Source organism: Aphanomyces invadans, assembly GCF_000520115.1.
Source record: "Aphanomyces invadans strain NJM9701 unplaced genomic scaffold supercont1.4, whole genome shotgun sequence".
In the NCBI taxonomy this organism is placed as follows: Eukaryota; Oomycota; class Saprolegniomycetes; order Saprolegniales; family Verrucalvaceae; genus Aphanomyces; species Aphanomyces invadans.
The window spans coordinates 1383820-1410288 of NW_008580149.1; the positions used below are offsets into that span (position 1 = coordinate 1383820).

The 26469-nt window shown below is 54.6% G+C and overlaps 14 protein-coding genes across 28 annotated transcripts; 7 read left to right on the top strand and 7 right to left on the bottom strand.

Moving 5' to 3' along the window:
• The first annotated feature begins 90 nt into the window (after positions 1–90).
• Positions 91–1309, top strand: H310_02883. 2 transcript variants are annotated; one of them, XM_008866556.1, is made up of 7 exons: positions 91–209; positions 257–292; positions 344–482; positions 525–571; positions 621–884; positions 930–1174; positions 1228–1309. In XM_008866556.1, exons 1-7 carry the CDS (start codon positions 106–108, stop codon positions 1275–1277), a joined length of 885 nt encoding a protein of 294 aa, XP_008864778.1. In that variant the 5' UTR covers positions 91–105; the 3' UTR covers positions 1278–1309. The 2 variants fall into 2 exon arrangements, with proteins under 2 accessions (XP_008864778.1, XP_008864777.1); XM_008866555.1 differs by having other exon boundaries at positions 257–482.
• Positions 1298–2521, bottom strand: H310_02884 (hypothetical protein). Its single transcript, XM_008866557.1, has 5 exons — positions 2410–2521; positions 2102–2354; positions 1978–2059; positions 1603–1917; positions 1298–1543 (listed from the first exon to the last, which is right to left on the bottom strand). Exons 1-5 carry the CDS (start codon positions 2483–2485, stop codon positions 1316–1318), a joined length of 954 nt encoding a protein of 317 aa, XP_008864779.1. The 5' UTR covers positions 2486–2521; the 3' UTR covers positions 1298–1315.
• Positions 2522–2605: 84 nt separating this feature from the next.
• H310_02885 lies at positions 2606–4509 on the top strand (the record flags this gene model as incomplete). Of its 2 annotated transcripts, XM_008866559.1 has the most annotated exons (9): positions 2606–2677; positions 2746–3105; positions 3165–3230; positions 3294–3419; positions 3515–3597; positions 3657–3767; positions 3863–4111; positions 4159–4202; positions 4265–4509. In XM_008866559.1, the coding sequence occupies 9 exons, from the start codon at positions 2606–2608 to the stop codon at positions 4318–4320; spliced, it is 1167 nt and encodes a 388-aa protein (XP_008864781.1). In that variant the 3' UTR covers positions 4321–4509. The 2 variants fall into 2 exon arrangements, with proteins under 2 accessions (XP_008864781.1, XP_008864780.1); XM_008866558.1 differs by having other exon boundaries at positions 3863–4202.
• H310_02886 lies at positions 4493–7640 on the top strand. Of its 2 annotated transcripts, XM_008866560.1 has the most exons (15): positions 4493–4684; positions 4738–4843; positions 4894–4942; positions 5002–5030; positions 5080–5111; positions 5183–5314; positions 5374–5691; positions 5749–5864; positions 5921–6251; positions 6326–6456; positions 6510–6606; positions 6663–6792; positions 6861–7034; positions 7081–7207; positions 7254–7640. In XM_008866560.1, the coding sequence occupies exons 1-15, from the start codon at positions 4571–4573 to the stop codon at positions 7495–7497; spliced, it is 2130 nt and encodes a 709-aa protein (XP_008864782.1). In that variant the 5' UTR covers positions 4493–4570; the 3' UTR covers positions 7498–7640. The 2 variants fall into 2 exon arrangements, with proteins under 2 accessions (XP_008864782.1, XP_008864783.1); XM_008866561.1 differs by having other exon boundaries at positions 4738–4942.
• Positions 7456–8882, bottom strand: H310_02887 (tRNA(Ile)-lysidine synthetase). Its single transcript, XM_008866562.1, has 6 exons — positions 8218–8882; positions 8076–8153; positions 7987–8011; positions 7823–7927; positions 7637–7764; positions 7456–7590 (listed from the first exon to the last, which is right to left on the bottom strand). The coding sequence occupies exons 1-6, from the start codon at positions 8869–8871 to the stop codon at positions 7510–7512; spliced, it is 1071 nt and encodes a 356-aa protein (XP_008864784.1). The 5' UTR covers positions 8872–8882; the 3' UTR covers positions 7456–7509.
• Positions 8883–9031: 149 nt separating this feature from the next.
• On the top strand, positions 9032–9538 carry H310_02888 (hypothetical protein; the record flags this gene model as incomplete). The annotated part of the gene is made up of 1 exon (XM_008866563.1): positions 9032–9538. The coding sequence occupies one exon, from the start codon at positions 9032–9034 to the stop codon at positions 9536–9538; it is 507 nt and encodes a 168-aa protein (XP_008864785.1).
• Positions 9539–9569: 31 nt separating this feature from the next.
• H310_02889 (hypothetical protein) lies at positions 9570–11165 on the top strand (the record flags this gene model as incomplete). Its single annotated transcript, XM_008866564.1, has 1 exon — positions 9570–11165. The coding sequence occupies one exon, from the start codon at positions 9570–9572 to the stop codon at positions 11163–11165; it is 1596 nt and encodes a 531-aa protein (XP_008864786.1).
• Positions 11166–13390: 2225 nt separating this feature from the next.
• H310_02890 (hypothetical protein) lies at positions 13391–14063 on the top strand. The gene has a single exon (XM_008866565.1). The coding sequence runs from the start codon at positions 13429–13431 to the stop codon at positions 13822–13824; it is 396 nt and encodes a 131-aa protein (XP_008864787.1). The 5' UTR covers positions 13391–13428; the 3' UTR covers positions 13825–14063.
• On the bottom strand, positions 13426–16042 carry H310_02891 (malate synthase A). Its single transcript, XM_008866566.1, has one exon. The coding sequence runs from the start codon at positions 16017–16019 to the stop codon at positions 14412–14414; it is 1608 nt and encodes a 535-aa protein (XP_008864788.1). The 5' UTR covers positions 16020–16042; the 3' UTR covers positions 13426–14411.
• A 278-nt stretch (positions 16043–16320) lies between these two features.
• Positions 16321–16957, bottom strand: H310_02892 (hypothetical protein; the record flags this gene model as incomplete). Its single annotated transcript, XM_008866567.1, has 2 exons — positions 16321–16428; positions 16529–16957. 2 exons carry the CDS (start codon positions 16955–16957, stop codon positions 16321–16323), a joined length of 537 nt encoding a protein of 178 aa, XP_008864789.1.
• A 759-nt stretch (positions 16958–17716) lies between these two features.
• Positions 17717–19437, top strand: H310_02893. 2 transcript variants are annotated; one of them, XM_008866569.1, is made up of 8 exons: positions 17717–17820; positions 17871–17931; positions 18009–18036; positions 18096–18137; positions 18197–18300; positions 18351–18877; positions 18924–18981; positions 19039–19437. In XM_008866569.1, the coding sequence occupies exons 1-8, from the start codon at positions 17763–17765 to the stop codon at positions 19238–19240; spliced, it is 1080 nt and encodes a 359-aa protein (XP_008864791.1). In that variant the 5' UTR covers positions 17717–17762; the 3' UTR covers positions 19241–19437. The 2 variants fall into 2 exon arrangements, with proteins under 2 accessions (XP_008864791.1, XP_008864790.1); XM_008866568.1 differs by having other exon boundaries at positions 18924–19437.
• Positions 19407–20585, bottom strand: H310_02894 (hypothetical protein; the record flags this gene model as incomplete). The annotated part of the gene is made up of 6 exons (XM_008866570.1): positions 19407–19486; positions 19546–19675; positions 19768–20107; positions 20163–20207; positions 20265–20338; positions 20466–20585. The coding sequence occupies 6 exons, from the start codon at positions 20583–20585 to the stop codon at positions 19407–19409; spliced, it is 789 nt and encodes a 262-aa protein (XP_008864792.1).
• A 976-nt stretch (positions 20586–21561) lies between these two features.
• On the bottom strand, positions 21562–24351 carry H310_02895 (hypothetical protein). 7 transcript variants are annotated; one of them, XM_008866573.1, is made up of 10 exons: positions 23958–24351; positions 23762–23890; positions 23408–23712; positions 23204–23359; positions 23055–23144; positions 22804–22998; positions 22270–22710; positions 22132–22218; positions 21718–22083; positions 21562–21665 (listed from the first exon to the last, which is right to left on the bottom strand). In XM_008866573.1, exons 1-10 carry the CDS (start codon positions 24337–24339, stop codon positions 21624–21626), a joined length of 2193 nt encoding a protein of 730 aa, XP_008864795.1. In that variant the 5' UTR covers positions 24340–24351; the 3' UTR covers positions 21562–21623. The 7 variants fall into 7 exon arrangements, with proteins under 7 accessions (XP_008864795.1, XP_008864794.1, XP_008864798.1 ...); XM_008866572.1 differs by having other exon boundaries at positions 21718–22218; XM_008866576.1 differs by having other exon boundaries at positions 23762–24351.
• A 62-nt stretch (positions 24352–24413) lies between these two features.
• Positions 24414–26436, bottom strand: H310_02896 (hypothetical protein). Of its 5 annotated transcripts, XM_008866582.1 has the most exons (12): positions 26337–26436; positions 26200–26279; positions 26043–26129; positions 25857–25975; positions 25605–25794; positions 25459–25557; positions 25274–25398; positions 25097–25212; positions 24963–25046; positions 24817–24919; positions 24668–24770; positions 24414–24612 (listed from the first exon to the last, which is right to left on the bottom strand). In XM_008866582.1, the coding sequence occupies exons 1-10, from the start codon at positions 26408–26410 to the stop codon at positions 24892–24894; spliced, it is 1002 nt and encodes a 333-aa protein (XP_008864804.1). In that variant the 5' UTR covers positions 26411–26436; the 3' UTR covers positions 24414–24612; positions 24668–24770; positions 24817–24891. The 5 variants fall into 5 exon arrangements, with proteins under 5 accessions (XP_008864804.1, XP_008864803.1, XP_008864802.1 ...); XM_008866581.1 differs by having other exon boundaries at positions 24414–24770; XM_008866580.1 differs by having other exon boundaries at positions 24817–25046.
• Between the last annotated feature and the right edge of the window lie 33 nt (positions 26437–26469).

Here is a 26469-nt window from a genome sequence, read left to right on the forward strand (position 1 = left end):
TCGAATGGCAATCAAGAGCCATGAATGTAGGTTTTATCTACGATAAAACCAGGAATGTAAGTCCCCTGCTCCCCGGCAATTCATTCGCGAGTTCAGAGGACGGCGATGGACGCGAGCGGCGGGTCGTGGTGGCAGCTCCAGTGCTGCAGTGACAACCAACTCCAGTCGATCTTCGTCATTTGTGGATACACCGTCCTGATCTTCAAGCTGTACACATGACCCGCTCGAAGTCTCGTGTTCGTCACACGTGCAATAGGTGGCGCTTCCCGCTTTTGCATCCATTCAAGATCCTGTACTGCCTTCCACCGTCCGACGATGCAACGTCATGTTCTCCATCTTCTAGGACGGTGTTTTTGCATGAACTGGGTCATGCGCTAGCTGTATGGATGACCTGCGGCAAGGTCACTTCGATGGAAGTGCACCCGAACGAAGGAGGCGTCACGAGCTATGCCGGTGGGGTCGCGCTGATCATTGTTCCTGCAGTAGGAACTCCGAGATCATGTCGCTTCGTCATGTTCGTTTAGGGCTACTTGGGGTCGGCTGTATGGGGCATGGCACTTGTGATTGCCAGGTACGTCTCGACTTGCCCTGTCCTGCACCGTCCATTCGCTCCTCGGTAGCCCGGAACGCCTGGCGTCCGAAATCGCTGCAGGGGTCCTCATTTTCTTTCTCGTTCTTTTCATCTACTACGCCAAGAACGCGTACATGCGGTGGCTCAACGCCGGATTCATTGTCATCCTGGGCGGGCTCATTGCGCTCGACCGACTCGTCGACGGCGGCGTCCACGCTCTTCGCTTCGTCATCCTGTTCATGGGCGTTATGAGCTGCCTGTTCTCGATCTACGACATCTGGGATGACTTAATTGCTCGCCGCATCAACGACAGGTAGCCTTCCCCACCGACTTCTTCGCCCGCTGACTCGACACCAAGCGACGCGTCGGTGTTTGCAAAAATGACCCATACGTCGTCACGGTGTTGGGGAGTCATCTGGGGCCTCTTTGCCCTTGGCACGATGGGCGGCGCTGTATACCTCAACTTACTTGTCATCCAACACGTATTTCCGGGTCCATCCATCACGGCAATTCGGCACCTGAGCGGCGCCACGACTGCCGCGCTCGCAGTCTCGGCAACCGTGCTTGGCCTCGGTGTCCTCCATACAATATTCACCCGTCGATGTATGTAGAATCCAGCAAAGTCTTTCGAAGTCGACTCTTGACGCTGTATCTAGGCATGGTGCGCACGGGGTCCAACCAATTTGGATATGTGGAAGCGGCATAAACGTCATCAACCCGTAGTCGTTTTTCACAAAACTTTTGTTACGCCTGGGCTTCTTCGCCACGACATTCAGCCGACCAGCGCGCTTTAAGAAGGGCAAACGCTTCGTCCTGGGACCGAGAGTACACTTGCACAAACGACGGAGGCGCTCCGTCGACCAAGACGTCTCGCGGAAGGATGGGCGTCTCCACTTCGCCTTGCCTGTAAAACATCCCGAGGGACGGATCTGGATTCACCTCGAGCAGCAGCACACGCCCGCCGTCGTCAATCTGGTACGTAATTCAGTGGCGCTTTCGCAATACAGTGGGCTGCATCCGCGGAACTATACCATAAAGTCGAGCCCAAACAGCTCGTAGCAATTGGGGAGACTGAAAAAGTGCCGCCGGTTCGTCGATACCCGACGAAACGTGTCGCGACAGATCGCGTGGACTTGGTCCATCGCCGTCGCGACCAAGTCAGGGGAAAACACGTCGGACAGCGCCATGTTCTGCACGGCGCTGTCATACAGATCGTTCCGCGCTTGGTTCACTCCCATGTTTGTGATATGAACGAGTGCATCGGTCAAGGAAGCGGTGGGAGAGTATGGCGCGGATGCCACCAACACGCGGCTGCGATCGTACACGTAGACGTCTAGATGCCCCACCTACAGACATCGGTGATATGGGATCTGTTCTGCTTCGATGAAGTCGCAGGGTGAGCGTACCGCGAGAACGAGGACTCGAACGTGGAACTTCCTCCCGTTGAACAAGGCCGACTGCACGTTCTTTTGCACGACACGCGTTTGGCTGAACAAACGTAAGATTCACATATTGAGGAAGAGGATGTACCCGTCTTGGACGATGTATGCTAGGGAGGACGCATCTTTTCGGTGAAAGAAGTGAATGCCGTACGCATTGCTGGAATCGCTGAGCTTTAATACCCACACGTCGTTTGATGCATGTTTGTCCTCTTCCTCCATCAAGGGAATAATCTCGTTGATGCTGTCCATCGACTTGACGACAAACGTCTTTGGCATATACTCGGCAGCGTAGAGTGGAAGGAGGTCTTTTCGAATCAATCCACTTCGCATGAAGTACTTGTCTGCACATCGATCCAAGGTATCACATCAAGCCTTGGGTGGTGTAGATAGGCGTACCAGCATGAGCGCTCTTCTCAAGCACATCTGCCCACGGAATGTCGCGCCACTTCCTTCCCAGTTCGTTCTTGAGCATAATGGACGTTGCCGCGCGGCGTTTGAAGTTGGAAAGATCGCACGGTGATATCCGGATATACAAATATCCGGATAGACATCACAGGAAACGACGTGGGTGAAACTCCACCAGACGCCAAGCATGAACGAGAGCGTGGCCGCCAAGCTGCGCGAAGTCACCAAGATCGTCCAGATGACGCCAGATCTCCCCGTGGTACGTAGCTGCGCCACATCCTTGAGGGTAGTGCAGGTGCTTGTTCGACTGATGGATGTGTGTGACAGCCGCCGATCCCAGAACCGCCCAAACGCACGGGAAAAGCCAACACTAACGTTCGGACTAAGATGGCCGCGATTCAAGCATACATGAATGCGCTTGAGTACAACTACACTGGCAAGCTGTACTTTGATGTGAGCAAGAACCGCAGCCACAAGAGCATCTACGGCACGGCCAAGGACATCATTCACGACGCATTGCCGATTCAGTGCCTGGAAGCAGTGTTCGTCGCAGCTTACCTTACTGCAGGAGGGCCCGAGTACGAAGGCGCGACGTTCAACCACCAGATCGATCGGATTCCCATCAGTTTCAAGACGCTGTCCGGTGGCACTATATTCCGGCATATCGTCCTCGCCATCAAGTATCAGGTTGACATCGTTAAGAATGGACGCCATCGACTCATGCTCCACTTCTACGATGACCTCAGCACTTGTGGGGCGCTCTTGGTCTCAGCCGAAGCCCTGGTCTCATGAACAAGGACCTAAAATTCAAGGCGCGTTTGACCAACTCCCGTTTGTCGTTTGTCCTAACACACTCGAATGGTTTCACTTGGTAGAGCCTCAGCGAACTCGTTTGCAACTACATCGAGAACTACAACGCTGTGCGCCATGACGTGGTCAAGATCTACGTCGGTTTTCCCTTTAGCCACGATATTCACTCAACCGAGCGCGTGGAGTGGCGGGTGAGTAGCTGTAGGAGGACCTTTTGACTCGCCATGCCTTGAACCTCAACGTATTCGAGCCCGCGATGTTGACCCTGTGTCGTTTCGTTCGTTAGGTGCTCAACATCAAGACGAATATTCATCCGTGGGACGACGTGGCAGCCCAGCTCGATCTGTGGGAATATTCCGAGCTCATGAGGTACGTCGGCCATGCAAGTTCGTGTGAATATGGAATGTGATCTCCCTTCGCTGATGCAGCCATCTCCATCGCGTCGGCGAGCTACCAGAATACTTTGCCGACAAGTTTTTCCTGCACAAACCACCCAAGCGGTCGCAGTCGCCGTCACGGAGGCCCCTGCGCTCGTCGTTGTACGTGCATGCATGGGCAGCGAGAATAGATTGTCGTCAGAAATCGCGGCCCCACAACATCGTCTGGAACGTCACCGAAACGATGTCGTTTGTAGTGAATGCGAGTCTTTTGCGAGTGTCGACGTCGCGCCCGACGCCGCCGTCGTGTCCAAGCTGCCGGACCTGCTCCTGCGCGTGACGCCCGAGGTGCTGCACTTCAAACAAGCCCCACTCGCGGCGTCCCCCTCGGCGGACGAGAACAACCGACCACCGTTGCGCCCCAACGACCTCGTCGAGTTCGCCTCGGCCAACCTTTTTTTGAACAACGTGTCGCTCGTCCACCACCTCGTCGTCTACGTCATTGTGTACGAGTCCTTGCAAGTCCTGGGAAAATCCCTTGTGGCCATTCCAGGGGACACCCAGCAGCGCAAGGGGTGCGCCTTCCGCCTCAAGCCGGTGCGTGCAGTCGTGTCGCGATGGGAATAATCGAAATGACGTCGGTAGCGCGTGTCATGTAGGGTTCGATGACGTCGACGGCGATCCGCCTTATCCTCCCGGCTGCTGCTGCCGATGACGCCAGCACTCGCACGGCGTTCCATGTCCAGTATGTCGTCGTGGAAGCGGGGACGGACTCCCCCGTGTCGGTGCCGGACGCGGGCGTGCTGGATCGAGCCACCATCACGATTCCGTACGACTGGAAAAAGCACTGACAATGTGTACTTCGACCACGATAAACCTAATTATAGAAACAACGTGCCATTCACACGCGTCGTCGTTGATCGTTCTCCCGACGACGGCGCGCTGACCTCGTGAGCTTGGCGGCCATGGCGTCGGATGGAGTGCAGGAGGCGGCGACCACCGCCCTCCACGTCGTTGCCCGGGTGCGCCCGCTGCTGTCGACGGAAACGGCATGCCCACCGGAAGTGCTCAGCATCCAAGTACGATGGGATCAACGTGTTCAGAGGTTCATGGAGCGTCATGCCACATGTAGGGTGGCGGCATCGTGTGGTCCAAGAAAGGCTTGACGAAGGCGTTGAATGTCGACACGGTCTTGTGCGAAACATCCACGCAAAGCGATGTTTTCGAGGCAGTGCAAAGTGCGTGAAGCGGCTGGGCGATACCATAGTCACGAAAGAGCGTTGTTTAGATCATGTGGACCACTTCATCAAGGGTTACGACTGCGCCATCCTTGCTTAGTACGCGGCTCGTACACTTGATGCATTCAGCGACCCAACGATCCCTTGATTGTTTGTAGCGGGCACACGGGGTCGGGAAAGACATTCAGTACGTGTTTGTCCCTGGGGCATGCTCTGGATTTGACGACGTCGTGTAGCGATGGTCGGAGATCGGGCTGCACTGGAAAAGGTACCACGCCGCCCGCTCCATGCACCAATGTGCCACCACACCGACGGATCTTCAAACGAAGCACTTGGTAGACTACTGCGAACAAAATTACCGTGGACAACGGGTCCGGCATCATCCCGCGGTGCTTGCAGCAGATTTTCGATGCGTGCGACATCATCGAGAACGCCGACGACGTGGTGCACCTTTCATGCTCGTACATGGAAGTGCGTCGGACGTTCTTTCACCTGTCTTCGAGTTCTAAACCACGACTTCAATGCATTAGATTGTCAACGAAAGGGTCTATGATCTCCTGGCCATCCCCCCCGCGGCCTCTCCGCCTCGACCACGTGCAGACCCACCCTCTTCCCCGTCATCATCATCTTCACCATCAAGACTGTCGCAGTCGCCTCCAAAAGCAGCGCCATCATCACCACACAATTCCCTACAAAACACCCCCCGAAGTTTGTGGAATAGCCATCGAGCGGCGCGGGAATCGCTCGGGCTACCCCTACGCCAACATCCCCTCGGTCATGTGTTTGTCCAGGGTCTGAAGCAATGCAGCATCTCGTGCGGGCAAGACGCGTTGGAGCTTCACCACAAGGTACGGCTAGGCTACACCTCTAGTCTTCCTTGGCTGCTTCAGGACGGATGATGGTAGGCTTTTGTACATCGCAGTACCGACGTACCTGTTGGCCACACCATATTTGAAATCTCCATGACCCGCCAAACCGTGGCTGGGACACGAGTGAGCCGCCTCGTCTTGGTCGATCTTGCGTCCGTGTGCCTCGCTTTTTCCATCGTGTGGGGCTCATGTTGTCATGCGATGGCAGGGGGTTTGAAAACGGGAGCCACAACAACAAGAGCATCGCCGCGTTGACGTATTGCATGCACGTGGTGTCCAAGTCCCAGCACCACCCTGGCAGCGTTTCGTGCGTTCCTTTCCGGGAGTCGGTCTTGACGAGGCTGCTGCAACCATTCCTTCTTGGCTCCAGTGGCACGACGTTTGTGGTTACGCTGAGTCCGGCCGCGGAAGCGATCGACGACACCCGCGCCACGCTCCGGTTCGCCGAGCGCTTGCGGTCCATTTCATGCAAGCCGACTCGCCAGCCACTCGTTCCAAACACCGCTCCAACTCCGATCGAAGAGCTCCATGCCATGCAGGTACCCCTCCGTTTCCGTTTTCCCATGACGCCTTTGTCTTTTGTCGAAAATTCTGTGATGTTTTGCCATGGCAGCTCGAAATGAATCGACTGCGAGATGCATTGGCCCGCGTGACATGCAAACATGAAGCCGCTCGGCGACACGACCAGGCGTTGTTGATGGAGAACCAGCAGCTTCGGGCCCACCTCGACGCGTCGCGCAGTGTGTACGTGAACGTTCAGGCGCTGGTTGTTGTCTGAGGTTCTTGCATGAGCCCAGTCCCAAACAAACCGATTCGCCGACTCCAAGTCCTCTCGTCATTGTGGACTCTGCTTCAAACGATGTGGAGCTTCCGATCAAGACAACCAAAACAAAAGTACGCTTCTCCAAATCACCAACGATGACGCTGATGCCGTACGTCTGTTTGACCAGCGAGACAGGCAGTCTGCCAGAGAGCCTTCTTCGTCCTCGGACCCGCCGAAACGCGTCGACGAGTCGTCAGACAAGCTCACCCTCCTGCCGCGCCTGTCGCCGGCTAAAGTGTCGACAGCGCGCGTTCCAGGTGCATTGGAGCAGACACTGACCCCTCACACGACCATGCCATCATGAACCGTCCATGTTGTCGATTAGAAACAAGCTTGTCCCCAGACTTGTTGAAAAAGCTCGTTCAAGTACCTCTGCCCCTGCGCTTGCAGGAGTCGCGGCGGCCTGCTGCACCATCAACAACTACCTACAACCAAACGACACCGACACCATCCGACCTTGCGCCATCGCCTCCAAGACCTCGCCATGATCCTCCTCTCCGTACTCATTGCTCCACCCTCAGCGCAATCATATCCATTGTGCGTAGACAACAACACGTCGTCCAAGGCGTCGTCATCGGGAAGATCAGCGGCGTCGACAAAAGCCACGTCCCTCCTACCAAGCATCGACTGCAAGCAACCGTCACGACCCCCGCACGCACCCAGCGCAACCAGGTGGGCAAGTGCATCGTAGCAAATCGAGTCACACCACCCGGATCAGGCACAGCCGAACTCACAAAAAAGAATGGCGGGGCGACAGCAGCTCCGTCATGGTCATGTCAACGCCTCGCGCGATGGCGCTGCCCAAGCTCGACCAACGTTCGCCACCGATTCAGTCTCCCCAGCCGTCCGCGCCGAGAGAAGACGATTCCTTGGCGCAATACAAGTTGCGACGGCGGGAAGAGCTCGAAACCATGCTGGGTGGCGACTTCTTGGGCACTCGCGACGCGTTCATCTTCTTTTAGCTGTCCAACAAATCAATCTGTCCGCTCTGAATCGGCGTTGCCGTGTGGACGCGCCTCGGGCTCAAATACAACACACCCGCGTTGTTTGCGAACCTGAACAACGTGACCTATTGCACTTGACAACGACAGTAAAACGTACCAAACACCCGCCAAGGGTCGTGCTGCGCTTGAGCGATTTCTGCCGCAACGATGCGAGCAGCAGCGACACGGACGACACGCGGGGCGGGTACGCCTTGCCGCCCACTTGGCGCACGATGCCAGTCAGCACTAGGCGTTCGTTTTGTCACAGACTCTCTCATCACGCGCGCAACACACTGCCACAAACCTCGAATTGCTAGCTCGTCAAACGCCAAGGGGTCGTCGGCGAAGCCATCGGAAAGCCGCATGCATGCCGGCGTGCCCTCGACATGTTTCTCGCGAAGACTGTGCTCTAATGGAGCACACTTTATCGTACGGATAATGCAGCCTAGGAAAGAGAACGCGCTGCACCTGCGCGTTGGAGGTCGTCATTTGCCTACCACACCACGATTTCGCTCATCGACTACATGTCGAACTGTCGGTCGTCGATGACGCGGTACCTCCCGAGCATGCAACTGTAGCTGAGCCAAACGAGTAGTTGCTTGTGGTCCGTGAAAGTCTGTAAATGCGTCCAGTTGCTATGCACATCGAGATAAGATCATGCATTCTTGCAAACTGAAGGAGAATTCATCGTGACCGCACCTTCCGAATACGAATGCGATCAAAGTCTTCCGAGTTGTTTGATGGATCTTCGACCCATTCTTGGCCAAAGCGGTCGCACGTTGCTTTTAGTTGAAGCTTTGACACGGACAGCAATGGCCGCACGACTTGGAGGTCAGGCAAGAACGAAGGATGTGCCACGGAGAACGGAGACAACACTGGCATGCCGGCGAGGCCGCTCCACCCGCTGCCTCGCCCAATCCGAAACAACAACGTTTCGAGCTGGTCGCCAAGGTGATGCCCCACGTACAGAGCACGGATGCCTTCGCGGGTACACACGTCGCCCAGCGCGGTATACCGTCGAAGGCGTGCCTGAATCTGAAGCTGACTACGTAGCAGTGATCCGGGTAGATCGTCCCAGCACACACGATGGATCTGGTGTGGGATATTGTGTTTCCTAGCAAACGATGCCACAAGCTGCGCTTCGTCTGCGCTCTCAAGTCGCAGTCCATGGTCCACCGTAATTGCGAGGAGATCGTCAGGGTTGGCGCAGTATTCTCGCATCAGCATGAGCAATGCGGTGCTGTCCGCGCCACCAGATAGTGCGATTGCCATTCGCGGACTGCGATGTGACGTAGGGACTCTTTCCATGAACTGGCGAAAGGCCGTTGCCGTGATTCCCGCCACCATCGGCATTTTTGTCTCCATCGTCCACAACAATTGTTTTGACTGTGAACCGTCACATTATCAAATCATTTTGATTGGTTGAAATCATTCTCATAACGAAGTTGGATTGGCTGAATCTACACCTAAAAATACCATCGACTTCAACCAAGTGGAAATGGCAATTGGGGGGATGGAAGACCTGCAGAAGAAGAAGGAAGAGCTTCTGCATGCGCAGCGGGAGAAGGCGGACAGGTTCAACGCTCTCCTATCGGGCCCTGGTGGTCTCAACGAGACTAGCCGAAAGGTATGCAAGAACCTCGAGGCTGCGATCACGGCGTCCAAGAAACCAGGGTACTTTATGTACTTCGAGCAACCCGACGTCGTCAAGGCTGTGGTGAAGAACGGCGAATTGCGCAAGTTGCAGACAGCCATCGTTCAGATCCAGCAAAAGATCGATCTAGTTGACGCAGAGATCACGAACAACGCGAGAGCAAATGCTACGACGACAGCAAGTGGCCGCGAGTCCGAGATCCAAAGCCTCAAGCAATGGCTGTCCACGTACGGCACACCGAAGCCCGTGTCGAGTGGCATCCTCACATGCTTCTCCGCGAACCCCAAGGTGTACGGTGGAACGGAGCACTACTCGGCGTTCAAGACGCAGTCCACGACAATGAAAAAAGGTCGCATCACTAAGTAGCTACGCGCGAACAGAAGCGTGCTGTGCGTATATGTGTTGTCATGTACGTTGTGATGACGCAAGTGGCTCTCGCGACAAAGACGTCCGAGATGCGCGCGCATTGCGCACGGCGAGCGCAGTTCAAATGAACAACATGGGTCACGTATATTTAAAAGGTCGAGTACTTGCCCAACTTTTCGACGTTTCGGAAGTCGTTGCCGGCGTACACGGCCTTGGCGCCCATTTCTTCTTCAATACGGAGCAATTGGTTGTACTTGGCGAGGCGTTCCGAGCGGCACGGAGCACCAGTCTTGATCTGGCCGGCGCTCAAACCAACAGCCAAGTCGGCAATGAAAGAGTCTTCCGTTTCACCACTGCGGTGGGACGCCATGATGCCCCAGCCCGCCTTCTTCGACATGGTGACAGCTTCAATCGATTCCCAAATCGACCCGATTTGGTTGACCTTGAGCAACAAGGCATTGCACGCCTTTTCTTCAATCGCCTTCTTGACGCGGGTGGGATTGGTCACGGTCAAGTCGTCACCAACAATTTGGACATGGCCGCCGACCGCGCCGGTGAGCTTCTTCCACGAAGCCCAGTCATCTTGGTCAAAGGGGTCTTCAATCGACACAATGGGGCTGTGGTCCTTGCATTGCTCAATGAACGACTGGTACACACCGATCAAAGCATCGGCCGAGATCTTGTCCGACTCGGCGGCATTTTCGTTCTTGAAGTCCAAGTTGTAGCGAGCATCTTCTTTGCCAGTGTAGAATTCCGACGCAGCAACGTCCATGCCAATCTTCACCTTGTTGGTGTAGCCAGCCAACTCGATGGCTTCTTGGATCAAGCGAAGGGCTTCTCCGTTTTCTTGAATGTTGGGCGCGAAACCACCTTCGTCACCGACGGCGGTGGCGTCCAAGCCGTAGCGCTTGTTAATGACTTTCTTCAAGGTGTGGTACACTTCCGTTCCGATTTGCATGGATTCAGTGAAGCTGGTGGCACCAGTGGGCAAGATCATGAATTCTTGCATGGCCAACTTGTTGCCGGCATGGGAACCACCGTTGATGATGTTGAACGAAGGCACAGGGAGGCAAGGAGTGGGGTTGCCGGCCAAGTCAGCAATGTGCTGCCAGAGGGGTACGCCCTTGGCCGCGGCACCGGCCTTGCACACGGCAAGCGAGACAGCCAAGATGGCGTTAGCACCGAGCTTCTTCTTGCACCAGCCCCATTCGTTTTGCGTGCCATCAAGGGTTTCCACCATGTACACGTCGAGTTCCTTTTGGTTCTTTTCGTCCTTACCGATGAGGGCAGGCGCAATGATCGAGTTCACGTTGTTCACGGCCTTGGTCACACCCTTGCCGAGGTAGGCCTTGCCTCCGTCGCGGAGTTCCAACGCTTCAAACTCACCCGTGGACGCACCCGAAGGCACGGCGGCGCGGAAGAGACCGTGTTCAGTGACAAGGTCAACTTCCACAGTGGGGTTGCCGCGGGAGTCGAAGATTTGGCGCGCTTTGATGGATTGGATCGGCATCCTTTGCTGTGGAGGGGTTCTTCCTTGGGAGCAAATTCGAGAATGACCGGCATGGGGCTTCCCTCGCGAGGGATTCTCTTATATCTTTCCACCTGGCGGCAACGAACCCCGACTTAAGCATGTCTGTCGTTGTCGACAATACTATCCAAGGAAATTTTATGGCCGCGGCAGGCCGAGGTGTTTTTTTTCATTCTTTTGTGGGATGCCTCGACCATCACGTGTTGGGTGACTCCTGCGGGGACGATGCATGCCCCTCCAGTGTGGCAGTGACGAAACCTCTTATGAAACCACCCTATTGATGCAGAGAGCTCCATCGCGGCGTCGTCGGTGTCCGTGGACCCGCAAGATATTTCGTGCTCGATCGATGTGCGTTTCTTTTTTCCTGCAAAATGTCTTCGTGGATGCCAAGCGAATCGTCTCTGACACACAGCGCCAAGTCACTCTCCATGGAGCGTTGGGATTGGCTACAACATAGCAATTTGGCGATGACGCCCCCGTGTCAGTCTTTTTTAGCCAATCATTCGACAATACCGGTGGCTATCCACCGTCTCATGGTTGCAACTTGGTGCGCGAGGAGGCACTCGACGGCGCCACCAACCGACGGAGGCAGTGGTTTGAACGACGCAACGTGCGGACGGTGGAGTTTGTGAGCCAGAGTCGAGCTGTGCATCGAAGGTATGTCGTCGGGCGCTTGAGTCGCCGACGCTGCTTTGAACCAACCTTCCAGTGTGTTTCGCCTGTGACATGCCGATGATGCGTGTGATCAATGGGTCTTGACTCCACATCTCGACTTTCCTTCGACAGCATGATGACATCGTTGTGCTACGGAGGCCGACAAGATGCTGATTCCAAGATGAACATGCATTAGAACGTGCCTTTAATTAGCGAAAGATCAGTGAATTGGCGCAAGCGAACAGGGGAATTTGGCGTGGATCTGCATGCAAACCATTCCGTGGCCGCCTCTCGGTAGGTTCGTGTGCTTTGTCTGCGATTGCCTTGAAGATGCCACTGCTGCTTACTCTTAGTTCGGCTCCTCTTGTACAAAAGCACTAGCCCCTCGAATGCAAGCCTACTCCCCATGAGCTGAGCAATGCACAGTCAGGGCGTCCGAGCTGCACACTTGTCGATGGAAATTGTCGGAAGGCGGCACCAGTCCACGTAAATGGCCCATCCGCTAAAGTTCAAGCTGCTTTGGTGGTTAGCGGAGATGGTAGTCAACGATCGTGCCAGTTGTCCATCATGAATGCAATTCCATCACACGTCGGCATTGTACGCAATTGTGTAGTCATTGCCGAATTCGAATCTCCTTCTGATGCATCCGAGCGAGGCGTGTGGAAGTGCCATTCAATGAAAGCAGTTTATCACTTCACATCGATGCGCGAGTTTCTGCGGGACTTCCACGGCATATGCGGTCAGCCAAGACACGCCGAGCACTCATACCGTGAGCTTGGGGACGAAACACCCACCACTTCAACCCAACATGACATATTTGCGTGCGGATACCCGCCAGTCTTTTCCCACCCCGTGGTCACCTCAAACTCAATTGAAGAGAGCGTTCCAAGGCCGACTTGTTGAAGGGACGTCAGTCGAACACAATGTGCGTGTGACTATCCATTTCTGTGGACGAAGACTGAGCCCAAACAGCATGTTGCACGAGAATGCCCGGTCGCGTAATAGTTCGTTCAATTGACTCATTCTTCTCGAGTAAGCCACATCAAACCGCTTGACCGCCAAAACTGTGATCGTGGGAAAGATTCAGCGATGACACGGGGTGCCTTGCCTTACCGCCAGCCACCCCGTTAGTCGACCGACAGTTCGTGGTTCATGCTGGCTGGCGCGTGGGCTAACAAGGTTTAGAAACATCTTAGAGCAGTTTCGGGGCGAAGGTCAAATATCTCCTATGACACCGGAGGGAGCTAAGACGTTGCTGTGAACACAGCACTGCCACTTACATCCCACGTTTTGATCGTGCTGTGACTGCTGCTGTGTCGTCATAAATGTGTTTACGGTCGTGTGGCTTTGGCGAGGTGCTCGAACGCAGTATTTTCAGTCACGACACCACGAGCATGTCCAGCGTGAGCCCAAGACGTTGAACAAGCCATAGCGTCAGTTATCTCGCCATTCTGCACGTATACTCAATGCTTCGTACTTTGATCGCATTGCACGCCAAACAAGATGATTGTGCTCTTGGCTACGACTAGCCGCTCCACGGGGAGCCGGCCCTTGCCGCGACAACACGGCTCATTCGCAACTCTTGTCGAGATTCAGAACCGGATAACCGGAGTGTTCCGGATAAAACGTAGAAATGGATATGTTGCAAAATAGGATGTGAGAGGTTTCATCGGACCTCGAAATTACTGGAGCGCAATATTCGATAGCGATGACCTCGATCTCGTTCGTGATGCAGCAGTTCGCGCGGGCGGCGCAACCCCAACACGTGTCTGGGCGTGCTCTCCGTGGTCTGTTTGCAGGTCGCGACAAGCATTTTGGTAACAATGTGTCTTTCTCACAACGCAAGACCCGCCGTGCCTGGAAGGTCAACGCCCACCACAAGGCGTTGTACAGCGAAGCTTTGGATGAAAAGATTTCGTTGCACGTGACGACGCACACCCTGCGATGCGTTGACAAGGCTGGCGGTTTGGACAACTATCTCATGGGCATTACGTCTGAGGCCGAGCTTGGCAAGAAGGGGTCGGTCGCGCGGTTCCGTATCGCGGAGGCTCTGCGAAACGCTCGCATCCAGGCCCAAGACGTCGTCGACACTGCGACGAATTGAAGAACCGAACAATAGAATGGAGGAGAGATGAATAAAGCTGTCGCCAGTGATGCGATTAGGCACATGTTGTTAGTGCTGAGTTCGCAGGGCTTTACGATGACCTTGTATCTAGGAGAGAGACCGCAAGGTATGTGACCCGACACCATTGCCACAACCTGCATATTGACGACGGACGTGGGTGCAATTGCACCGTTTGGAAGTCACCAACTGATGCTTTGCCTATTGCCCGACTTGGTACGCACGACAGCCAAGAGAACTGGATTCGAGTCTCGATGCCTAGAGGTACACAATGGCGTGCGATGGAGGTGGCAACCGACTAATTGTCGTTGCTTTTTGTTTCATTTTGTGGACGCTGCATCACGATTCGCTCATGACCAAGTTGACCAGCTCCAGAAACGATCCCACGGTACTCGCTGTGCTTCGAGCAGCATACAGATGAAGGAGCGTACGATGCTCCAATGAGAAAAAGCACAACGGTGGACATGCCACCGATGGAATTCCTTCTTTGTACGCATACGTAGCAGTTGGGATCGCTTCGTGAGGCGCTTAAAAGGAATCCAAACGAAAATGGCGATGAATTCCATGAACTAGGCAAGAGAGATCACGTAGGGGTAGCACGGCAAAGTGATGAAGTCGACGAAGGTGTCGCTCGTGAGGGTGTGCAGCACAATTTGCCCGGCGAGGTCAAATTTATGCAGCGCCGAAGACGCTCCAACGTGTTGTGCAACACACGCGTCCAGGATCTGTGCCACCCACGTCTTGGTGATGCGTGTGGCGTCGCCGTTGTCCTTGACGGCCGATTGATCATGCCGAATCCATTGCCACACCTGACTTCGTGAAATCTCGGCGGTTGCAGCATCTTCCATCTTGTTGTGCAGCGGGATGCACCCAACGCCACGTAGCCACGCCTCCGTGTACACGAGCGCGACATCGATGTTTTCTTCCAGACCCTTCACGGTGATTCGACCACCGCGCGGCACTTGCAGCAACTCTGCCGCTTGAATCTTGGTCTCGCAGTTGGTCGGCTTTCCGATTTGATGAGGAGATGGCATATTCGAATTGAACACGTCCATAGCAATGCCCACGAGCCCTGGATGTGCCACCCATGTGCCGTCGTGACCAGCACGGACTTCGCGCAACTTGTCCTCTCGCACCGCCGCCATGACCTGGTCGTTGAGCTCTGCGTTGTTCTTCACAGGAATTTGAGCCGCCATCCCGCCCATGGCATGCGCGCCACGGCGGTGGCACGTCTCGATGAGAAGCTTCACATAGGCGGCCATGAACGGAGCCGTCATCCCTACCGCGGATCGGTCGGGGAGTACGTACGCCGCATGTGCGCGCAGCTTCTTGATGAACGAAAAGATATAATCCCACCGGCCACAGTTGAGCCCACTCGAGTGCTCCTTGAGCTCAAACAGGATCTCGTCCATTTCGTACCCAGCCAAGAGCGTTTCGATCAAGACCGTGGCGCGAATCGTGCCCACAGGGACGCCCAGGTACTTTTGCGCGGCGATAAACACGTCGTTCCAGAGCCGCGCTTCCAAGTGGCCCTCGAGTTTGGGCAGGTAAAAATACGGCGCCGACCCTCGGAGTCGGAGTTCGTGCACATTGTGGAAGAAGTACAGGCCAAAGTCAAACAAACTGCCCGACATGATTTCACCTCGCACGGTTACGTGTGCTTCGTCAAGATGCCAACCACGAGGTCGCACGAGCAAAGTCGCTGTGGTCTCGTTCAACGCGTACTTTTTGCCAGTTCCTGGCTGCTCGAACGTGATTGTACGGCGGACGGCATCTCGGAGGTTGACTTGGCCGGATACAAGAGTGACCCACGTCGGCGAGCTCGAATCCTCCAAGTCCGCCATGTAGCACTTGGCTCCAGAGTTGAGGCCATTGATCACCATCTTGCGGTCGACTGGCCCCGTGATTTCCACACGTCGGTCTTCCAGGTCCATGGGAATCGATGCAACACGCCAATCCCCCTCACGGATGTACTTGGTGTGGGGAAGAAAGGTAGGTAGGACACCAGCATCGAGGTCAGCCTGACGGGCGATGCGGGCGCGGAGCAATTCCTGGCGGCGGGATTCAAAGGTGTCGTGGAGGTAGGCAAGGAAGCGAAGTGAATCCGGCGTCAAGATCTCGGCGTACTCTTCCGTGAGAGGCCCCAGCACTCGCACGTTGTCGAACGATGTTGCCATCGTTGCCAAGGGAGTGCCAAAATTTTCATGTGCTGGGTAACGTTTGGCCCTGAGGGGCATCCATAGTTTAAACACAGATACAAAAGACTAGTTAAAATGGAATAATAAAATAGTGCGACCAACTTCAATCAGATGCCAAGTTGACGAATCTTCCACAGGCGCGATTGCTGAAGGACGGCGAGTCCACCACGACGTCGCATCTTGAGCGGCAGGGAGCATGACGTTGTCTAAAGGTAAACAACACGGCCACCGGGACCAAGCGGTGGATTTCCAGTTGACCCGCTTCCCGCTGCGTCTGCGCTTAGAGATAGGTCTCCGTCGTGACTGATTCCTCTGCCCCCACGGCTCGGTGGAGGACTGCGCCCTCCACCACGTCCGCCACCTCGTCCACTTGGTCCTCGTGGTGAGCCTACATTGCACCCACCACGTCGTCCACCCCCTCGCCCGCTGGGGTGTTCACTCCGATCCCCGCGACCTCGCCCTGCGCCGTTGAACCCGCGTTCATTGACTCGCTTGGTCGTGACCTTGATCTGCCGCCCGCGAAATGGCGTTTCATTGAGAGCCAATGCACTTTGCGCAGCGTCGGGCGTGGCAAATTCGATGTAAGCGTACCCTTTGGGCTGACCGGTGGCTTTATCGCAAACGACGGTCACGCGCATGATAGGCCCACACCGGTGAAACAATGCGACAAGATCTTCCGCTGTGGTTGAGTAGTCGACTTGGCCGATGTAGATGGAATTGTCGTCGATGGCTACAGCAGTCGCTGCTCGGGGCTGGTGTTGCCTGGGGCCATGGGGCCATTGAACGTTTATCGGGAAGTGGTGGAGCTGCGCTTCCATTTCCAACACGTGACGCTTCATGGCTTGGATCTCTTGGTCCAAGTCGTGCTCGTCGACCGCACGGCCTTGCGCGGCGACTTGGTCGGCGCCGCGGTCCATCCTGCCTCGGCAATGGGGTGTTGAACTAATGTTGAAACGGTTTTTGTGCAATAATAAAAACGATCTGTGGAGCTTCAATTTTATTAGGTGTGTTTGTATATGAATTCTCAATACCTCAATTCAGAAATATTAAAATATTCGGACATGAAACTTCCGAGCACGACAGGAAAACAGCAACATGATGCACGCCATCGACGAAGATAACCTGCCCGCAGCACCAAGAGTGCAACAGGATTCGCTGGGGGACAACGGAGCTTGCGTCTTTATATGTGTGTCGTTATCTCCGGCGCAAGCGACTGTTGAGCGGCACTTCTGTAGTGGCACACTTTTCGTTGCAACTAATGAGACGAACATGGAGAAGTGCGTCTTGGCTGGCGCGAATTCGCTGGGAAGCGAAAGGCCTTGTGATTCATGGTCCAAGATATACGCCCGACGAGTCCGGTTGTACCGGCAGCATGCTAAAGAACACACATACGACAACCTTAAGCGACAACGATCCTCGCCATCACGCAACTTTCTGGCGGCAACTTGGTGTGATGGCGCCCTGCAGTGTGACAACGCTGGCGGACAGTTCAAACTTCCCGCCACTGTACGGATAACATGGCTTGACGAATAATTTGGCAAGGTTTCAGATCATTTTATTGTTAGTATTCTTCAGTTTTGAATTGGATTGCGATTTTTTCAGTCTCATTATTCATGAAAGCAAGAAACTGTCCGGATAATCGTCATGCGTGTCGATGAGATGCTTCAGTTGTACAGAAGAGGCAAGCTGCCAGGAAGGGCGAGTGCTGTGGACGCTGTGATCATGGCGTCTTCCTCGCTTCTGTCCAAGGCGCCGCCCAAGATGCAAAGTGTCGATTCAGGTAATAACCTGTCGTGTCCTGGTGAGGCCATCACGGCTGGAGTCGACTAGACAAAGAAAACGTCGCACCCTGCACAAACGTGGCAAGCGCCACGATGAAAGCGAACTACAGGTGTGTTGACCTCGCCTCGAGCGCAGTATGATACATCTAGTCGAGTGCCTCATGCAACGCTATAACGATTTGAACAGGGTCGTTGCCTCCAGCCTAGAGAAAGTTGTACGTTTTTGCCTGCCGACACGTCGAAAGCACGCAAACTCCAACAAATTTTCATTTAGGTGTCAACACCTTGCAACGTAAAGGGAGGTTGGACTTCAGAGGTACGGACCGTCTACATCCGCGATGCTCCGCTCGTCTCTGACCTCGACTACCGACGCAGGATGACATGAAAATCCGGTCGTTGGTGTATGAGTTTGGGACAAAAAATTGGAATGAAATCGCGGCGCACTTTACGCACAAGAGCGGCCGTCAATGCCATGAACGGCATGCACATGGTCAATGGTCGTCCTCGTTTAGCCGTTCCTTCCTCGTAGGTGGAAGCAAATGGGCAGCTCCGCGGCCATCGACACGCCAAAGAAAGCAATCAGTGGGTACTCCGGCAACTTCGACTTCACCAAGGCCCTGGCAGTCATCAAGAAAAGTGCCACCACGGATTCTGCCGTAAAAACTCCTACAGGGTCACAGACGTTTCGAAGTGCCCAGGGCTGTCGACAGTTCCCTGGAATATTGGGAAGAGCCACCCCACCGCCGCCGTCGTCCTTGGACGGGACGAACCGCAGTGTATCTACTCCGTATTCCGCCAGCCCCCGTCTCGGCAAAGTGAACAAGCTCAACAGCATCGCGAACAAACTCAAGATACGCCAAGAGATGCTTCTTCACAGCGCCGACAATACAACGCCCATTCAACACAAACGATCGGTCGCGTTGACTCCAGTCCATGCAACTCCTCAGAAACAACGAAGCAAGATCATCCTAGGCAAGTGGAGCTCGCTCTACGGCGTCGATCCTGACAACATCGAATGCGTGGCTGTAATGAAGCGCCCCCCGCCGCCGCCTGAGGGTACAGCTCGTGGGCACTGTACGTCCACATCTAATGATGTAACCAGGGTACATGCCCCGCCGGATCGTGCCAGATCAAAAACGGCGACGCCATGATGTTGACAGGTACTCGACCAACCTTATTTCCATGGCGATTGCGACACAAGCGCTTGTCCATGGTAGTCCCGTTGAATCGACAACGAAATCAAATAATGTCCCGTGGATGCAGTGGTCTGGTGACGACTTGGAGCACAAGTTGATGGACATGGTTAAATGGAGATACGATGCACCTGCGACGTCCCTGTCTCGTCGAGGTCAGTTCGCCGCTGTTAATCGCGTGATTCAAGCCAAGAAGCATCGGCCAACCCCACGCCAAACTGTGTGATGCATGGCGCCATGGTGCTGTTCGCACGGCGCTCTCTGTACATTTGACGCCCATAAAATATCGTGGAAGGTGTACATAACCCACAATGCGACCGCTCCTCGACCGTCGATTTCATTGAAGTCAGCCCTCGTTGTGCGAAATGCTTGAACTGTTACTGCGAACCCTGTCACATGATTCGACATGACTCCGCTTTGCGATTCCTCTTGACTCTTGGATGCTGGACAGAGGCCGACTTGAGGCGCAGCCCTACTCCATGAACGCATCAGGATGTGCCAGCAGCGGTTGCATCGCGCTACCCAGCCGACCTGACGTTGAACCATTCTCACTCACTGAATGGCCAAAGGTATTTATGACCTCATCTTGGTTGTTGGTGTGCACGGGCGCATCCAAATGCATGACAGCGTGAGATGTCCCATGGTCCAAACACAGCAGCACCTACCATGGACATGGCAAGTAAACCCTTTGCGCAAACTCGTGGTCGGGCTGTGCTCAACCAGTTTTTAAGTTGCAGCATGCGCAATACGTACATGGCAGTCGTTGCACGAAATGCGACCGGGAGTCGAGCATTCTGCACATCGTCCCCAGAACCAGGTGGACATCGGGGCTGGTGCAGGCGAAGGTAGTGGAGGGCGAGCGTTCGGTTCAGGTGGAAGCGTCATTCGCTTGCTCTTGGCACTCAAGAGTGGGGGAAGGGCGCTTCTAGTCCACCTTGACGAGGCTTGCGACGCATCTGCGATTTTCAAATGCCCGCCGTCGTCGTAATGGCGATGGACTCGCTCCGCGTACGTGTCCATCAACGCGATAAAGTCGTCCAAGTTCAAGTCGTACAACGACGTCGACATGCCAAACGCGACCCATTCGGCAAGACTACACAAAATTCCACCGTGAGCCGGTCGTGGGAATTCCATCCCGTCGACGGTACTCCACACGAGTGTTGTGGTCGCAATCGGCGCGCCGGATTTGGTCTCTTCGGGTGCACAATCGAGATTGCATTCGTCAGTCGACTACGAGTGAGATGGCGCACCTGGATTCGTCGAGACTGGGTAGATCTGTCGCGCCAGTGACCGCGACACCCAAGAGCTGCATTTCATGTGCATCCTAATGACAGCGGCGTTAGCTACGTTGCCGCCAGGCGGTTCACTCGGAGGAAAGGACGTGATCGGACGTATGGAACGTACGATTTCACCTAGACATTCCAACGACTCCACATGACCTCCACGCGCACCAACACCTTCCAGGTTACATCACCTGAGTGGTCATGATCCAGCAACTCGAACAATTCCGTGAGCTTTGCCGCGCGAACGGCGTCGTCGACTGGCGTCGCTGGTACGTGGTCACGAGCCATCGCGGCCATTTCACTTTACTCGGTTACAGCAGTTACACTCGCGTTGGTGCCCTTGGCTGGACGCCGTCCGCAATATCGACAGCTATGCTATTCGCGTCGACTCTACCGGCGGCGTCTCCAGCCGACGCAGCAAAGTGCCGTCGCATAAAGTGGACGAGGTCGTTGTCGTAGTATTCGCTGGCGCTGACGTAGCCGCAGTAGAGCACGCCAAAGTTGAGCAGCATCGTGACGTACGTGAACCAAAAGACGTTGTCGAGAAAGAAGAGGCGGCCGAGCCAGAGAGCGTTGTACACTTGCATGACGGGATTTAGCCAGAGGTAGCATCGCACAGACCAGAGGCACCACGACGCGGGGTACCGCGTTGGATTGAGCGACCCAAAGAGCCCAATGACCGAGTAAGCGAGGACGACGCCGGCAAATTCGATCCACATGGCCCATGCGTGCCGTGCCAGGAGGTTCCAAATGAGAACGTAGACGAGTTGCCACGTCATTTCTGTGCGATATTTGATGCGGAAGTTGTAATCGTCTTCGTCGATGGTATCGTCGCACTCGACCAAGTCAACGGGGACGTTGGACACTGCGGGCGATGCACCTCGGGGAGATATCCTCGGTTGGTGTATCGACAACGACACAACAACGTCATTGTCTTGAGCAGTGCTCGGCATGGGAGCCACCATTGACGAAGGAATTTCCTCGCATTCGTCTAGAGGGACGGTGGCATCATCGCAACTGACTGAACCGACTTCAACGATGGACGGTCGAGGAGACGAATCCTCCAAGAGATCCACACCCGTCAACTTTGCCGTATCCGAGTCCTCGTCATGGACTCGGCCCTTCTTGAACTTGGCCTTGCCCATGAGATTCAAGACGACGGCGATGGACCGGCCCCGCTTCGCTGACACCACTGGCACATTCCAGCGCTAAAAATACACAAAGTACCAAAACTGTTGGCCGCTGCATTCACGACAACGCACAGTCTGCAACGGAAAATGGCTTTCGAATTTTCTAGTCACACTCGTTGACATCGACGGATCTAACCTACTTCGTATCATCGTTGAAAAGCTCATCATCCAAGTCATCCTACAGAGGGGGACTGTCCATCAGGTTCGATCCACAGGATGAGTCCACTCACCACGCCCTCGTCATCGTCTGCGTCGTCCGCTGCAGGGGGTGGGGCGGCCTCCTCCTTGAGCTGCCTCTTGGCTCTCTTAGCAGCTTCTGCATGTTTTTCTTGGAAGAGTGCAGATTTTCGCTTCGGTTGTTGGACTTCTTCTTCATCTTCCATGTTGGCCCATTTGTCCATGATGTCATCGACGCTCTCTTCCTTTTTTGTGCGAGCAGCAATCGGTACTTGGGCTGGAATGGCCACACGATTAAACTTGGGCAGTGCAGCGGCCGGCGACGCCTTGGCTTTGAGCTTTGCAATTCTTTGGACAAACTCAAACGACCCGCCACTTTCGACAACACCTGCAGGTGTCACCCTCGCCGGAAGCGGCCCCTTTCGATGCATCACTCGGTGCCTCATTGGAAGGTTTTGGAACTGCACCGTGGGTTCCTTGACGTCTGGAGTGAATCGAACGCTCTTTTTCGGCTTTTGACCGATTGTTTCCGGTGCAGACAAGATGCCTTTGACCTACAACAGTCTCTTACTCAACGTTGAGCTCTTTTGGCAACATGAAAATACCACGGACTGGGGCTGGGGTGAAACATCTTCTGGTGAAGGAATCGTAGCTTCTGTATTCTGTGACTTGAGCGCCTCTGCATCTTCGATATTGTGGTCGATCTCATCGTAAAACGTAGCGATTTCACTAGAAGCGCCACCTTTGTCGGATTCCTGTGTCGCAGCAGGGTCCTCCGTGCCTTCTGGCCGATCTGAACTCGATGGTACCACTACTTCTCCACCCTTGCGACTCGAAGTCGTAGCCTCCGCGTCTTGACCTGCTTCTTCGTTTCCTACACCGTCGTCTCCTGCTTTGGAAGCGCCTTCAGCTGCCTCTCGGTCTTGTTGCGCCGACGTCAGAATAAATTTGACTGCATATTTTGCTTCGTCTTGCTTCGACCACTCGGACGCCGAGTCCACCAGCCATTGCGGATTTACCACGACGACATTTTTCATTTCAACCGCCTAGAAGTACCATCGATTAAGTCAGGCGACCCAGATCCATCGTGGCCACATATTATCTTGCGTCGATGCATGCAAGGACATAGAGTCACGTACTTCGACGTGTTTCTTTGATCCGAGTCGGCGAGGGTCGATGATCAAGTGAGTGATGGGAAAATTATCCATCGTCATGCTCGGTTTTGCTCCGAACGACAGCGCGAGCTTCCACAAGTAGTCTACTTCCGGCGGCTTGTCCAAGCGGATAACTCCGCTAAACACAATATTGACGCCTCTCAGAACTTCGTGGCGGAGCTACAAGTCCAACGTGAAATCCATTCCAAAAAATCGTACAATTCCCGTTCACGCACCTCATACAGAATCCTTTTGACGCTACGCCCTTGGTTTCGAAGTTGCGCCTCTTCGTCGGCTCCGGCTTGGTAAAAACGCGCGTGGGCCGCCTGGGAAATGCGGTATGCAAAAGTTATGACGAAAACCCACGATCGTAGAAGTGTCGTGCCTGCAGAACACGAAACGTTTTCTCGAGATGCGTGTCGCCCTTGGGCAGGATGCGGATGCCGCCCGCGCTGTCCTTTCCCCCCGACGCATTGTTGAGTTCGGCGCGGGTGTTGAAAAAGTGGAAAGCTTCTATGATGAACACATTTTCGTAGTTTTTCTATACACGACGCCTTGTCATGAATCAATGCCAGGGACGATTCTATACCCTCCACACGTCGACGCGGTCGTCCAGGATAATTATCATGGAGTCATCGCAGGAAGGAAAAAGAAACTTGAGATCTTTGTGTCCAATGTCCGGCGTGTCAGACCGGGAGATGATGCGTCCATTGAAGAGCTTCCGAGTCGGGTCGATGATGTCGGCAATCTTCTCGGCGTATTTTCGCGTCCCGTGCGTGTAAATGCACAGTTCGTACATCGCGGACAAATTTGCGAGGAACGTTGCCAGCCCTGGGCGCAACTTGAGCACATGCGGAGTTGGGATGCCCGGGATCTCAAAGTGCAAGACGTCATCTGTTTGCAGTGAGCACGTCATTGGCGGAGTTCCTGGAGTCATGTGTACCATAGGAGTCGATGGAGTCGACGACGTCTTCAAGTCGCACGGCATGCAATAACGTGTGGTCAAGATCCAGGACGAGTGTCAGCTTTGCGGACTTTAACATTCGCGTAATGTTGTCACTGTCGAGTTTCTCTACCAAGGACGTGCCAATTGAGCCCGTTCTCGGATGCTCTCGCCATCGGCGGCATTGCGGACGTACTGGCTTGACTGTGGCTCACTTGCATCGCCATGCCGTCGTTCATAATAACTTTGACGGTCTGGTTGGCGCTTCCATCCTCGAAGCGTCGTAGACAAATTTGGCACATCGAACGATTCGCTGTAAGGACGTCATGTTGGCAGATGTCCACCCATCCAATTTCCTGTGACCCGTCGGACGCTTCATTCGTTGGTGTGGCATGTATGTGTACGACACCAAATTCTGGGGACCACACAGGTGTGGACTTCGATTTGTCCAGGGCAATGAGGTCTGCGACAACGTCTCCTTCCTTTACACTTGTTCCATCACTTATTCGCCATTTCACCTCAGCATCGCGGCACCAGCCCCGGAGTGCCGCCTTGGTCGACGCTTCTGCCGCCGCCATTGTCCTTGTCACGAATTTCAAAATTCGTCCAATCAAGGGTACAGCGAAATATTAATTTCAACGAAATCAATGAGCTTACAAATATGTAGATAAATCCTCTTTTTGGAGTATATTTAAATGTGCCAACGCCAAATCGAAACGGTTTGCCATGCCGCTCCTGCCGCAGACCTCACGTTGGTTCGGAAGACTGGACTCGGAAGACAGACGACCCCGAGTCAATGAACACGGACAGTCCATTTGCACACCGAGTCGTGCTGGGGAAGTCTCGGCTTACTTCAGTACATAGCAGCATGATTCGCCCTCAAGCAGTCTTTCCAAGTCCGAGTACCGGATCATGTGGACGCAACAGATCTCGTCCGTGTGGTGCTCGCCGTCCATCATTTTCTTCACGGCTTCCCGGTCGATTAGCGGCGATCGAGCGCCATTGTTTCCTCCACGTTGTAAGCGATGTCACAAGTCCTGTCAAAACATCCATACCATGATGTGGGGTCGCTGCTTTTCGGATGGCCATGACTGCATTGCTGCCGTTGGTCAGTGTCGCCGATTGTAGGCTCACTGTAGACGGCGACGATGACAGCATCTGCGGCGGCCTTGATGACAGCCGATCGATGATCACAGGGTACCGGTGAATACGCCGCAGGATGCCATGGATTAGGCCAAACGTTATCAGTCGGCGCACATCGATATGCGCGAGCAGCTTGTGATGCCTACAGCCGCACATGAGCACCACGCGTACAGCATAGAGAAGAGCACGTACGACTTCCAAACATGAGCAACAGGGGTGTTGGGCTGAAGAGCGCAGTATAGCGAGAACACCGCCGAAAAAGACGGCGCAGGTTCATTCGCATAGCCAATGTACGCAATGCACTCTTGCTGCGACCATAGGGAACGTGCGTGATGATGACTCGAAGTCGTCGCGCGTGGAAAATCTTACTTGAAGGACTAAGTCGTTCACGAGCGAGTGCACTGCGCTGGTCGTGGCGTAGATGTTGGAATGCATGAAGATGTCGATCATCGTGATGCATCCGTAGAAGAGCAGCTGGCGCATGCAGTTTTTGACTACGAAAAAATCATGCAGCATGAAGGGAGGCTCGGCCAGTTCACGGTGAGGGTTGGTACCGATAGCAACGTCGACTTCGGCAGCAATCGCGATGCGCTTGACGTAGTTGACGCCGTCAATGTGTGGGACGATCTTCTGCAGTGCCAGGTCCCATTCCACTGCAGCTTGTGAGCATGGCGACGACGGAGGTATTCCAGCGACATACCACTGTTTTTGAGCAAATCGTGGAGGTCTCGAATCGCGACGGGAACTTGGTGTTCGAACACGTCAGGAGGCGGCGGCAGCTTTTGGAATACTTTGAGGTTGATGATGTTGGCCGGGTCGATCGTGGTCGTACTTTCGCCGTACATGGTCAGGTCGTGCAAGATGGACGGAAGGATCGTCGAGAGAGTGGCCTGCCGTCGAGCAACGTGCATGAGGCGACGAGCAAATGAATGCAGATGGAATACAACAATACTTTGGTCGATTCCTTTGAGAGAAACCCCATCTCTTTCTCCATGCTTTCCATCAACGCGCCCAGTTTGCGAAGGATCGGTTTGTACGGCGCTGCATCCGCGTCCTTGTCAAATACAAAACCTACCGATCACTTGAGCATACAACAGCAAGGCATTGCCCACGCTGCTGCGCCGTTCGCCGCTCTTACCGATGTTGAAGAGCAACGCGTTGCGATGGTACTTGTCGTCTTCGATGCAAACTGGGTACCCGACGATCTTGATGTCTTGCGGACACACTGCGTCCGTTTGGGCGATGAGCAGAGGGAGGGACACGCGTTGGAGCTTCCAACCATGAATCGGTCATACCTGTGATAATCTTGCCGCACAGCGCCTTGTCAATGATAATGTACCCCGAAACGCTGTCAAAGACTTCATTGCTCAACGCACTACGACGCGCATGACGACGTCAACCATTCAGCAGGTATCTCGTGAACGGAGACTACTTTTGCGGAGCTTGGTACACGATCTGCGGCCCCGCGATGTTGTCGAACTCGCTGTAGAAGACGCCTTGGATCATCCGTGGGTGCTCTGACGTGGTCGCCGAATTTTACGAGGTGACGGAATGGAATAGCCGGA